This window comes from Melozone crissalis, unplaced genomic scaffold, assembly GCF_028551555.1.
Source record: "Melozone crissalis strain CALT ecotype California unplaced genomic scaffold, PUWL_Pcris_2 ptg000063l_1, whole genome shotgun sequence".
Lineage (NCBI taxonomy): Eukaryota > Metazoa > Chordata > Aves > Passeriformes > Passerellidae > Melozone > Melozone crissalis.
In genome coordinates this window covers 4,031,144-4,044,334 of record NW_026535841.1, presented here as the reverse complement: position 1 = coordinate 4,044,334, position 13,191 = coordinate 4,031,144, and the positions used below count along the sequence as shown (strand labels likewise).

Genomic DNA, 13,191 nt, shown 5'->3' with positions numbered 1-13,191 from the left:
ATGAATATCCATCAAGCATGGATAATCAATCCCTAATCTACCTGTAGAAAGAGGAGATCCTAATAAACCCCAGGCTTTTACCATGCTTGACCAGCTTTACTGCAGCTGCTCACAGACACCATAGCAGGCAAATATTCCTTGGATCCACAATCAATGAGATCAAGAGTTTTCTTTCTACCTCCTTTAAATAAAAACATTTATTGAGGTATCCTTCAGTTCTAGTCTCAAGTGCTGCAGGTTCAAGGCTCCTGAGCAAGCTGTAATTTCTCATGACAGTGTAATGAATGTGTGTGGAATGTCTGTCCCCACGTGTACTCTGTCACCTCTCGCTGTTCCCAGGCTGGTTTGGATGTGTCTCTGACGAGGGCACACTGACCGCTGAGGGTCTGTTCTCCCTGGTGACAGAAGCTCAGAGCTTCCTGAGGAGCACATGGGCTAGGAGCGGACAGATGGGCCTCAGAGGATGTGCCATGCAGCGCTGACAGGGAGCTGAGGCACTGTCTCATGTCCCTTCCCTCCTGCTCACAGGGACATCCTCAAGCAGGGAGGGTCGGCGGTGGACGCCGCGATCGCAGCCCTGCTCTGCGTGGGGCTCATGAATGCTCACAGCATGGGCATTGGAGGGGGCCTCTTCTTCACCATCTACAGCAGCACAGGTAAGGGACACGGCCACACACGCCTGGAACAGCTGGAGAGCTTTATCTAAGTGATTTATCCTACCTAGAGAAGGTGGATGATGCTCACAGCCTCTGGGAGAATGGCAAAAATAATTGCCAAGGACCTGGCTCACGTTGGTCAGAGTCCTCCAGCAGAGACCGTGGCTGTGTGCAGGGTCCAGAGCTAAACATCATCTTCCTTGCTCTGTCATTAAAGGGAAAGTGGAAATCATTAATGCAAGAGAAGTGGCTCCAAAGAAAGCATCAGAGGACATGTTTGGGAACAACACACAGCTCTCTCTGAAAGGTATGGCAAAGGCTGCTGCACTGCCTGGGGGGACCACAGAGCTCCAGCATCAGCACATCTACACTGAGAGCATTTCTTATGGTTGGTTCTTGCCTATCTACAGGATTTCTCACTAGAAATATCCTGGAAATATCCTCTTACAGAATTTGCAAACTCTGGCCTGACAAAGAAGCTAAAAACAATGCCCTTTAAACAAGTCAGGGACCCCATCACTTTCTGCTTTGCACTTCATGAAAAAGCAGGTGAATGCAAAGCACTGAGTGTGACCTGTTCCACATGTGCCATCTCTGCTTTCCACCTCTTTGAATACATCTTTGTGTGGATCACCTTGGGCTTTGTCAGTTCAGGTGTCCTCTCTAAATTACTTGTGGTGGTGGCTTCAACCACAAGCCCCATTAGGCTTGGGGTGTCCAGAGACGTTTCCTTTCAGGAAAGTATTTTCTAATAAGAAATAGGAAGAAATACTAACTAGTCCTCTTCATGGTCACCCTTCTAAGCAAGCATCTTGGAGGGGGTTTGAGCAGTGTATTGAACTTCCCGGAGATGCAAGAGAAACCAGGATTGGAGCAAACTGCAACATCACTGTGGGATGTGGCATCAGCCTGTTCCAGTTGTAGCTACAATGCTGTAACAAAGTTTTGGGTTCCTGTACATCACAGTCTGTGTCCTCTCCCATGACAGTTTCTGTGTTCTTAGCAGCTTTGCTGTGGTGCAGAGGCTACAGAGGGAAATGACCCCAAAACTGGAGTTACCAGCAAGAGCACAGAGGGGTTTCAGAGGTTCAGAATACGTAGGCACAAATGTCAGACCAAATTATTCTGTTAATTCTGTTAATTCTCACAAGCTGAGCAGGTCACACAAGCCCTGCCTAAACCCGGGCTGGCAGAGATGCCTGCCCTACCTCCTGCTCATCAACCACTTTCTTTTCTTGCTATGGGAGACTTACCCCATTCCTTTTCTGCTGCAGGTGGACTGTCAATTGCTGTTCCAGGAGAAATCCGTGGCTATGAGCTGGCTCACAAACGGCATGGCAAACTGGCATGGAAAGATCTGTTCCTGCCCAGCATCAAGCTGGCAAGAGAAGGATTCCCTGTTGGGAAAGGCCTTGCTGCAGCCATCAAATCAAAAGAGGAGGCAATTGAAAACAATCCCTTGCTGTGGTAGGTAGAGCAGTTGCTGTTCTATGCAGAGAAATTTGGAGTGGCTGCATCCAATCTGCAAATTCCCTGTGTTTGTGCAGTGCAGTGTCCATGAGGAGTGTATCATCATCATCCCCTGCAGTAACCACACTCACTGTGCCTGCTGGGGTCACTGCAGATACCTAAAGGTGCTAAATCATGGGGAATGTTCAGTCCTGACCTTTAAAGGGGGAGAAATTCTGCTCCTGAAGCCCATTTGTCTGAGCAAGGTGGAATTGGAGTACATGCTGGGGTCAGCCTGCTCAATGGCAATGGATTTTCTGAATCCCTGCTTTTCCTCATGCTGTGAGTGCACCAAGCTGATCCTGCCTGCATTTGGAGTAATTGCAGTCTCCTTGAACACCTCTGCTGTCAGGATGTGGGAATTGGGATCATCTCTTACTCTGCAATCAGCCTTCCTCAAGCAGTGCCTCTGACCATCCACCTCTGGCAAAGACTTTGAGCATGAAGGGTTTTAAACACTCCTCACTTCTTACAGTGAAACCCTCAGTGTTTATGAACAGCCCTGATGGAAATCATGCTTAATTCTCTCTTTTCCCTAAAATCTCTGCCAGCTGCAGGTTTGTTTCCTATCTAATTGATAATGTACACCCTCGCCTGCCTCGTGTCCTTCAATCAGGCAGGTCCACAGCAGCACAATCATGATCCATCATGAGGGAGCTGGAGAGGAAGCAATCTTCCTTAAAGTGATCTATCAGACAGGGACTGAAACACTTCTGGATTTACTGGAAGCTTTGAACTTCATCGCATAACAGGCTGTGCTCTGAACTGCACTGCTGAGTCCAGGACTGTGGCCCCTCCTGTGCATCTTGAGCACTTGTTGGCCCCTGGGGTGGGCAGGGAGGGTGGTGCCATGGTGAAATCCCTGCTGCAGGCTCCATGGAGCACACTGAGCATGTGGAATTGCAGGTCAGAAAGCACTGCTCAATTTTGTGTCCCAGTGCCAGGATCTGAGAAGCCCATGGCTCAGGCAGTTCCCTTCTCTCCAAGAAGCACCAAGCATGAACACCCATGCTGCTTCAGCTGCCACTGACACACAAAGTTCTGAACCTATCCCTCATATCTGATCTTCCCAATCTCCTTTCTCTGCTAGTGAAGTGTTCTGCAAAGGAGGGAAAATCCTGCAGGAGGGTGAAACCATCAAGATGCCCAAACTAGCCGAGACGTACGCCACCATAGCCAATGAAGGAGCAGATGCCTTTTACACAGGGAGCCTGGCAAAGCAGATCATTGCTGACATCCGCAATGCAGGTGAGAGCCAGGACACCCTTCCCAAGCAGCAGGAGTGACCACACTGCTCAGAGCCCCAGGAGCAGCCAGTGACCTGCAGAACCTTGGGAGAGGCCAGCCCTGAAACGCTGCCTCTGAGATCTGTGGCAGCAGGACACCCAAAAGAGGCACTTTAACAGATGTGTTTGAAAGTCAGAAATGGGGCGGGTTTGCTGTACATTGCTGGGCCACAGAGCCTCCCAAGTCTGGGCAGCTCAGGCTGTTCACAGAGCCTGCATCCCACGAGTTTGTGCCCAAAACGTTCCATCCGTGGTGAGCTCTGAGCTGTTTGGTCTCTCGGTGCCACTAGATGGTGGCAGTATCCCATCCTCAGCAGCCAGCACTGGGCTTGGTGAGCTCCCTGTGAGTAATTACTGGCTTTATTTGTGGTGGATAATTACTTACTCTCTTCCCCCTTCACATAAGAAAGGTAAAGGAACACTCAAATTATTCTACCCGTGGGATGCCACAAAGCATCTGCACCCTGAACTGCATCTTCCTCCTGTAAACAGAATTCATAAGGACATTTTGTAGCCAGACACTGCTGGTGTCCTTTGTAAAATAAGATGGATCACAGAGTTGTGGCTGCTGTAAATCAGCCCAACTTTGTGCTTAGGCTATCTGAGCCTGAGATGGATCTGTCAAGGAGTAAATCTCCTGGGCACACATCTTTGCTTTCCTCACCTTGTTGCCTTTTGGATTTGTCCACGCTGTGATTCATGGTGGTGGAGCATGACCTCCCCTTCCCACCAGAGATGACACAAACCCACATCTCCATTTTCCTTCTCTTTCCAGGGGGAATTGTCACATTGGAAGACCTGCGGGACTACAATGCCACAGTGATCGAGGACCCCATACAGATCCAACTCGGGGAGTTCACCCTCTACACACCCAGTGCCCCCCTGAGTGGCCCAGTCCTGGCCCTCATTCTGAACATATTGAAAGGTGAGAGTGCCACAGAGCAGTGCCCCACAGGCAGCAGGAGCTGGGAGAGCTCCAAAGACATCACCTTTTTTGGGGGAGCAAGGTTTTTGGGGGCTAGGCCTCCAGCAGGTGAGAGGTCTGAGAGCCCATGAGAGATCAGAGATGCAGAAACATTCCTGTTCTGCTGTAAACTCAGGGATGTTGCCTTCCTACCTGAAATACAAGGTTCAAGAGGAAAAATATTTTCCAGATGGGGGAGCTTCCCTGATACTTGTATGGGTGGAACCTAACATTTACTTGAGGCTTCTTTGGAAATCACCTCTGCAAGTACAAATTCTGCTGGTGACTCCCACAGTGCTCAGAACCACCAGAGCTCCTGAGCTCTCCATGTGGAGATGAGGACAGTCCAGTGACTGCACCTGGGCTTAGAGGTTCTACATTTGGCACAGGTGCATTAGCAATCCATGGACCCTGTGCTTTGTGTTCACACTTGTTTGTGCTCTGTTTCCAGGATATAATTTCTCTGCTGCCAGCATCAGAACCGTGGAGGAGAGGGGTCTGACCTACCACCGCATCTTGGAGGCGTTTCGCTTCGCCTACGCCAAGAGGACTCTGCTGGGAGACCCCAAATTTGTCAACATTACAGAGGTACCTGGCAAAAGCCTTTTCTTTCTGCAACACCAAAATTGACTGGAATGTGGCTTAAAGGTTTTTGGTGACTCCGCTTTGTCAAGCATGCTCTGTGCCATTTGCTGTGAAGGCACAGAAACAGCTCTGAGCCAAAAAGTGATGCCCTGTGTGGCTCATGGCTGAGCTGTCAGGGCTATAATTGGAGGCAACCTTCCTGCTGGAAGGAAAAGCAAACTCCTCAATTCACCAGGAGAGCTGGAGTACATTTAGGTCTAACCCTGCCTGCTTTTGTAGTGTTTGAAGCCTTATTCACCATATTCCCAGCATCCTTGTGGCTCTCTAACCAGAGGCTTGCCTGTAGTAAAATGCAGCAGCAGATGGGAAGGGATGAGACTGCTTGTCCCAGCTTTGCACTTTGTGCTTTACTTCTGCAAAAGCAGCAGACTCTGAGCCCAGCCCAGCTTGATGAACACAAATTTCCAACTTACAGAGCTCTGGTCAGACCTTGCTTTGTCCTTGTCCTCTGCCCCATCCCATTCCTCTTGTCCCTGCAGCAAGTGTAGCCCTGCTTCCCTCACAGCAGTGTGGAGGCAGCTTTCCATAGCCCTGCAATAATGGATGCTGATCAACTTCTGCACAAAGGGGTGACTTTAACAGCTGCTCCTGTGACAGCTTAAAATGATCTTTTGCTACAGTGTCCATCTTCCAAGAAGGAAGACTGTCGCCATGATATTTTATGAAAAATCCTTTTGCCAGGATTTTTTCTCCTGAGAAGCTGGGAGGCCTCAGGAACAAAATGTAAACAATGATTATCGCTGCTGTGGAATGCAATGAGTGCATCTTTGATTGATCCATGTTGTTTGTTTCTAATTAATGGCCAATCACAGTCAGCTGGCTTGGACTCTCTGAGAGTCACGAGCTTTTGTTATCATTCCTTTCTTTCCAAGCTTTTGTTATCATGCCTTTCTATTCCTTGCTAGCCTTCTGATGAAATCCTTTTCTTCTACTCTTTTACTATAATTTTAATGTATAATTTTCTTTTAGTATAATATATATCATAAATTAATAAATCAGCCTTCTGAAACATAGAGTCAAGATTCTCATCTCTTCCCTTGTGCTGGAACCCCAGTGGACACCACCACAGGAAGACCCTTGGGGGGAACCTGTAGCCTCACTGCTGGGATTTGCCACTGTTGTGTGGTGTAAAGTATGGGATAACAGGCTCATGAGTGTGAAAAACGCCAATCACTTGTTTTTAAAATGTTAAAAGCTTCATAGTAATAAAACGGTTATATAAAAATAGTAATACAATTAGAGTAATAATAATTTGGACAATTTGAATTAGGACAATAGAAACAAAGAGTTACAGACATCCGGGTACCTTTATCTGGGCAGCACGAGCCTGAAAAAGGACCCACGTCAACAGAGGATTAACCCTTAAAAGCAACAGCCTGTTGCATATTCATACAGCTCATACATGATGCATAAATTCCATTTAAACACAGGATTCTGGCTGGTCATCATCAACTTCTTCCTCTGAATCCTAACAGTGCCTTTGAGGAGGGAAGAAGTTTGTTTCTTCTGATAATGAGCAGTAAATTCTTTTTCTCTGAAAGATTCGGGTGTCCTATGGCTGCTATCTCAGTGCGAGTCCTTTCTTTAAAAAATGTACCCTACATAGCATCGTTTCCATTTTAACAATTTTTATAACCTAAAAATATATTTAACACAGTACCTAAGAGAGTTAATACAGCATTACTTTCTAACACAACACATATAATATTCATTTTAATATTTGCCAAAAGCCAAACATAAAATACATGCATTTTTCACACGAGTACGTGCCTCAACGTGCTGAGTGGCTGCCCTGGCTTTCTCTGGCAGGCAATCAGGAACATGACATCCGAGCTGTTTGCGGACAGCCTGTGGAGGAAGATCACAGACAACACCTCGCACCCCGTGGAGTACTACGAGCCCGTGTACTACTCTGGAGACAATGCCGGTACATCCCACGTCTCCGTTGTGGCTGACGATGGCAGTGCTGTGTCCGCCACCAGCACCATCAACCAATAGTAGGAGCTCAGACATTCCTTCCCTGTAGGCTTTGCCACCTTCCTAGCGCTGGTTCTGGGTGTCAAACACCTCTGAGTGTCACCTCTGGGGCGGGCTGTGGGTCAGCACTGCTGGGGATGGGCACTTCTGCTGAGCCCAACACTGAGGCCTCTCTCAGTGCTTGTGTCCTCTCTCTTGTTGGATCCCACCACAACACTGGCTGCATCTGGATCTTCTCATAAGCACAGCTATTGCTGCTGGTTCTGATTTCCCAGGCTTTTGGAAGGAATTTGAGCTAACGCAGCTGGCCTGGGAGCGCAGTGTTTGGCTGTGAGTGCTGTCAGAAAGAGCTGTGTTCACACATATGGCCTGGAGCCAGGGTGTGAAGCTTATTTTTATCCATAGAAAATGTCTCCAGCTTGACACAGCTAAGCAAAGCCCCAGTCATTCCCAAATGTGCTGCCTCTGAATGGAAGGCAGTGCTGCCCACCTGGAAGGGGCAGTAGTTGTGCTGAGGTGCTGTGCTGGTTTTCCCCATGGGATCCTCGCAGGGGAGGTGTAGGAAGGGCTCTGGGCTGCCTTTCCTCTGTATGAAGCTGTGTACTCACAGTATTAACTGCTTCCTTCCCCCTAGGGCTGACAGAATGTCCTTTACAATGGGAAGGAGTGGAGCGTTACTCCAATCAAATCCCAGGTTTCACATTGCAGTAAATTCAGCTGAAGCTCTGCCTGGATTTTCTGTGGGTTTGACCTGACTTTGACAATTTGTTTTCCCCAGCTTTGGCTCTGATGTACGATCCAACGTGAGTGGAATCATATTTAATGATGAAATGGATGACTTCAGCTCACCTTACATCATCAATGGATTTGGGATCCCTCCTTCTCCAGCAAATTTCATAGCTCCAGGTAGCTGTAAACTGCATTCCTGACCCAACCTTTTGGCTGCATTGTGCATGCTCACACTGCAGCATCTGTGCCATGGGACCTACAGGGGACAGGGGTGGGAGAGAGTCAGGAAGGAGATGAGTGCAGGGGATGGTAGGATCCCCAAGGGCTGAGCAGGACACGAGCTGAGTCAGGCAGGTGAATACTGAGCCTCTGAGCTTAGATGTGGAGCAAGAGCTGGAAATTGTGAGCTGCAGGCAGAAAGCTGAGCCTCTGTGTTGCCTCTGTGTCCCCACCAGGTAAACAGCCCATGTCCTCTATGTGCCCCTCCATTTTGGTGGATAAAATGAAACAGGTGAGGATGGTGGTCGGTGCTTCAGGAGGAACAAAAATAACGACAGCAACAGCACTGGTACGTGAGGGTGTGGGCAAATGGGGCAAAATGGGAGAGGCAGCATTTGGGGGGACACCTGTCTGCACCTGTGACAGGATCATGGCTGTGGCTCCCTGCTGGGGCCAGGGGCTTGCAAAGGAGATTCCTGCCTGGCATTCTGAGGGCCAGACCTCCAACACCAACTCCTGCCAGGGCTACAAAAGGTCTGCTATTAAATTGCCCCCTTTAGTGACTCCAGTGCCTCCTTTAGTGACGTTTTCTCTGGCAAGTTCTTACCACTTGCACAAGATTTGCTTTGAGTTCTGTTCTCTGCATCTCCATGAACCTATTTACCTAGAGTTGTTCCCATCCAACATCCCAATTTGGATCAAAGTCCCACAGAGAAGCTAAACAAGAACTCAGCTCAGGTATGGTGTCAGGCCTGACAGGCAGGGCCTCTGTGAGCTGCTGTGGCAGCAGCACCAGGCTGGATCTGGCTTTTTTGGCTAAGGTATAGGAGAAATCTGTAAAAACCACTACAAACAATTTCCTAAGCCCTGGACTCTGAGTGTTCTCACCTCCCAGCAGCTCCAGCCTGCAGTTCAGTGCTGCAGAGAGGAGCCAGGCCCAGGGGAACTGTTTGTACAATAGCAGGAAGCTGTAGGTGTGTTTGCTGAGGTGACTGCTGTGTGCTTGGCTCCAGCAGCATAAACCCAGCCACCATGGCTCAGGGATCTGATCCTTTTGCTGTGTTCATTTTAGTCACTCATGGTTTCTTCGTGTGGGAATCCTCCTGAGCATATACAAGCTGCAATGTACCTGTGTTTTGCTTGGCCAAGAGAAGAACCACTGAAAGCCACATAACCCAGAAACAGTGCCTTTGGTGGGCTCTGGTGAGCATCCTTGAGGCACCTCTGCCTGCAGACTTCTCTGAACATAGTCATTAACATTGAGGCTTTTTGCTTCTCACAGACAATCATGAATTCCCTCTGGTTTGGTTATGATGTGAAGAGCGCAGTGGAGGAGCCCAGGATTCACGATCAGCTGTTTCCCAACATCACAGAGCTGGAGCAGCAAATAGAGGAGGTTGGTGTCACCAAGCCGTACATGAACGTGTATGAGCTGGGCCCCTGGTGCTGGGAGGGCAGGCACTGTGGAAAACCATCAGGTTTGGCCAAATGTTCCCAGGTGAGCAGCAGTAAAGCTGGTACAGGTCTGGTGCTGGGTCACAGTGAGCTGTGCAAAGTGCACCTTCAGTCTCAGTCACACAGGGGTGAAGGGAGTGCATTGAAGAGTGTCTGAAACTGAGCATCTGCTTGCAGTGATGTTTGGCACAAAGGAATTGCAAAACAGCCAACCACATCAGGGCCCAGACCGTGCAGCAGTCTCAGTCCAGTCAGTCTCAGGGAGCTCTTGTCCTGCTGTGTAACCTCATGATGAATCTGGAAGGCCCAGAAGGACCTGGGAACAGGCTTGAAAATAATTCACAGTAGAGATGTCAGCACAGCTCTGCCAGCTGGAGAGCTGATGGCAAGGTCTGCCTTGCTCTCCAGACCCCTCACCTGAGCTGGCAGCTTCACTCACCCTGAGCACCTGCACATCCCCAGAGGCCTGAGGCAGGCACAGGCTTTGGACATCTCTCATGCCTCTGTATCTGCCTCTGTGTACCTATCTCATATCTCTGTGCCTCTCTATTTGGGAAAACAGTCTTACATAATGCAGTTTTCTTATCAAACTCTGCAGAAGTTCCTCTGTTAATAAGCTTATAATGAAGGTAAGAGCTGGAATCTGCCAGCACTGAGGAGGATGCCCTGCTCTCTACAAGTCCTGTGTTCTCCACCACTGCCAGACAGGATCCATCAGTCCTGGCTGTTAGTGTGTGAATATCTGTGACCAAGAATAGATTGGTAACCCACACTGAGCACCACACATATCAAATTCTGAATTCCACTCCTTCAAAAGTAGGGCAAAGGGAAGAGGAGGAACAACACAGCCCTGTGCAACACAAGCCCTGAGCACCTGGCTGGTTGTGGGGGATGCGGGGTGCAGGATGCAGCAGGTGCAGTTTGCTCACACAGCTGAGCACTGCAGGATGCAGCAGGTGCGGTGTCCCTTTGTGCTCATGCAGCTGTGCATTGCAGGCTGCAGCAGGTGCATTCATTGCAGGGTGCAGCAGGGGCATTTTCCCCGTGTGCTGACCCAGCTGTGCATTGCAGGGCATCGAACAGTGCTCATCCAGCTGTGCATTGCAGGGTGCAGGAGGTGCAGTTTTCTCACCCAGCTGTGCATTTCAGGGTGCAGCAGGTGCATTTCCCCATATGCTGACCCCGCTGTGCATTGCAGGGTGCAGCAGGTGCACTGCAGGCTGCAGCAGGTGCAGTTTTCTCACACAGCTGTACATTGCAGGCTGCAGCAGGTGCATTTTCCCCGTGTGCTGACCCAGCTGTGCATTTCAGGATGCAGCAGGTGCATTTCCCCATATGCTGACGCCACTGTGCATTGCAGGTGAAGCAGATGCAGTTTTCTCACCCAGCTGCACATTTCAGGGTACAGCAGGTGCATTTCCCTGTGTGCTGTGCATTGCAGGCTGCAGCAGGTGCAGTTTTCTCACCCAGCTGTGCATTTCAGAGTGCAGCAGGTGCATTTCCCCATGTGCTGGCCCCGCTGTGCATTGCAGGGTGCAGCAGATGCATTGCAGGCTGCAGCAAGTACCGTTTTCTCACCCAGCTGCGCATTTCAGGGTGCAGCAGGTGCATTTCCCTGTGTGCTGTGCATTGCAGGCTGCAGCAGGTGCAGTTTTCTCACACAGCTGTGCATTGCAGGCTGCAGCAGATGCAGTTTTCTCACACAGCTGTACATTGCAGGCTGCAGCAGGTGCATTTCCCTGTGTGCTGACCCCGCTGTCGTTGCAGGGCATCGAGCAGCAGCTGAGGAAGAGGAGGCACGACACGGTGCGGACCAGCATCGGCGCGGTGGTCCAGGCCATCCTGCGCACCGAGCGCGGCTGGGCCGCCGCCTCCGACTCGCGCAAAGGCGGATTCCCTGCGGGCTACTGACCTGCTCTGCTCCTGCTCTAGTGACACCGAGGTGTGTTTGGGGGGAAGATCCTTTAGATCTGCAACTCAGGGACTTCTCACAGGAAAGAGAACGCATTTGCCTGTGATTCTGTTGATGGAACTGGGACAGTTCTCTACAGCCATGACCGAAGTGCCTCATGCCACAGCCGTCTGCTAGGACAGGCGCGTCCACCAGGACGTGCAGTGCTTACTTGAAGAGTCTGTTCTGCCTTGAAGAGTTGGTTCCCTGCCTCCTCTCCATCCCACAAAGACAGATTGGGTGCCCAGTTGCTCACTCAAGCTGCAGGAAGCGTTTCCCCTGCACGGTGTCCCTGTCACTGCTAGAGAAGATATTTGTTTCCTGTTGAGTAGGTGGGAGTTACAGGACTCTGGGGCTGGGTTTTCTAAATTACAAACTAATAGGTCTGTGCCATAGCAGGAAGCCCAGCTCTAGACTGGGACAAGCCAAACTCACTACTCTGTTAACAAAAGATGTTTCTGCATTTTCACCCGGTTGATTTTTGGAGATGAGGGGGGAAATGGGAAAATGGCTTCAAACTTTTTTATATTTCTGTTGAGAAGGTCTAAAGGGAAGATGCTACCTGTAAAACTCTGAGCACAACTAAAATAAATAAATACGGAGTCACACGTTTTCCTTGCCTGCACAGTTGCTGCAAAAAGGGATGGTGAGAGTCTGTGTGAAAGAAGCTCTTCTGAGACTTTTGTTTTTTCTTCACTGCTTTGATGAAGTCATGAGTAAGCAACAATAGTTACATATCCAATACAAGCTTGTTTTTCAGCACTTTGCATTTTATGATGTCATACTGCAGGTGTGAAATATCAGAGTTTGAGGAAATTAAATTTCTAAAAAAGGACACCATGCAGCTACTCTTGTTTAAAGGTAAGTTACTGTTAACCAGACTTTTAAGGAGCTCTCAGAAATCCTTGTCTGTTATGGAGCAGCTGAGAGTGTTTGTACCTCCATGAGGGGGTTTGGTGCAGGACCAATACATCACATCACATAAACTTAGCCAAGATCAAACCCAAATGATCCAGGGGTTGTCATGCTCTAGTGGTGTTCTTGAAATCCTTGATACACAAGTGGCTGTAAGTTCTCTCATCTATTTGGCTTGTGGAAACTTCCTGTCAGTTCATAAGGACCTCAAAATACAGAAAAGAAAATGAAAGTCTGAAGCTCTAGGCATCATGCAGCCTCTTTCCTAGAAGTGTCTGGAGTTGAGGAGAGCCCAGTCTCACAGAATAAAGTGAGAGCTAGATGATGCTTAAATCAGAGTCATGACTTTGACATACATGTTTGCTTATATCATTTGACCCAAAGCTTTTACCAAATGTGTCCTGGGTGTGCTCTGGCTCCTTTTCCTGAGCTCTTACAGGTGGTGCTGCTTTAGGTGGAGCAAAGACAGTGACTGTAAATGACCTCTACTCACTGTGTTCCCTCCTGTTCCCTCAAGAGACCAGTCTGGGGCCAAGCCTGTGTCCCCTTATTGCCAAACTAGGACTTTCACTTTTCCACTTGTAATTTCACTTCTGGTGCTCCCCAGTGTCAGGCTGCCTTTGGAATTGGGACTAGCTGAGTTCTTTCTTGGCTAGGTGTGACCTGGGAAATAAAGAAAATTACTGCACAGCAAAATAAGCTTATTGGAATCTGACTACAGTTAGTCCAAAATTGGAAGGGACCTGATTTCTGGGAAGTGCTTGTTGGACAATCCTGATTTCTGATACAGGTCTGAGTGGCTGCTGCTGGGCTGCCTCTAACAGTTTGTGGTGCAGCACTTGTTCTTATGTTCCTGAATTTCCTCTTGCTAGTCAGAAAATTCCC

At 49.1% G+C, this 13,191-nt stretch overlaps 1 protein-coding gene across 5 annotated transcripts in view; it reads left to right on the top strand.

The window, feature by feature from the left end:
* Positions 1–12,013, top strand: part of GGT1 (gamma-glutamyltransferase 1) — a 44,717-nt gene extending 32,704 nt beyond the window's left edge. For all 5 annotated transcript variants that reach the window (XM_054288784.1, XM_054288783.1, XM_054288782.1 and 2 more), the window contains exons 3-13: positions 529–656; positions 874–963; positions 1,931–2,123; positions 3,256–3,413; positions 4,227–4,376; positions 4,867–5,003; positions 6,870–7,057; positions 7,816–7,943; positions 8,222–8,334; positions 9,268–9,381; positions 11,208–12,013. In XM_054288784.1, coding sequence (XP_054144759.1) covers positions 529–656; positions 874–963; positions 1,931–2,123; positions 3,256–3,413; positions 4,227–4,376; positions 4,867–5,003; positions 6,870–7,057; positions 7,816–7,943; positions 8,222–8,334; positions 9,268–9,381; positions 11,208–11,351 — 1,543 coding nt within the window. In that variant the 3' untranslated portion in view covers positions 11,352–12,013. The remainder of the gene's footprint in view (positions 1–528; positions 657–873; positions 964–1,930; positions 2,124–3,255; positions 3,414–4,226; positions 4,377–4,866; positions 5,004–6,869; positions 7,058–7,815; positions 7,944–8,221; positions 8,335–9,267; positions 9,382–11,207) is intronic.
* Positions 12,014–13,191: the final 1,178 nt, after the last annotated feature.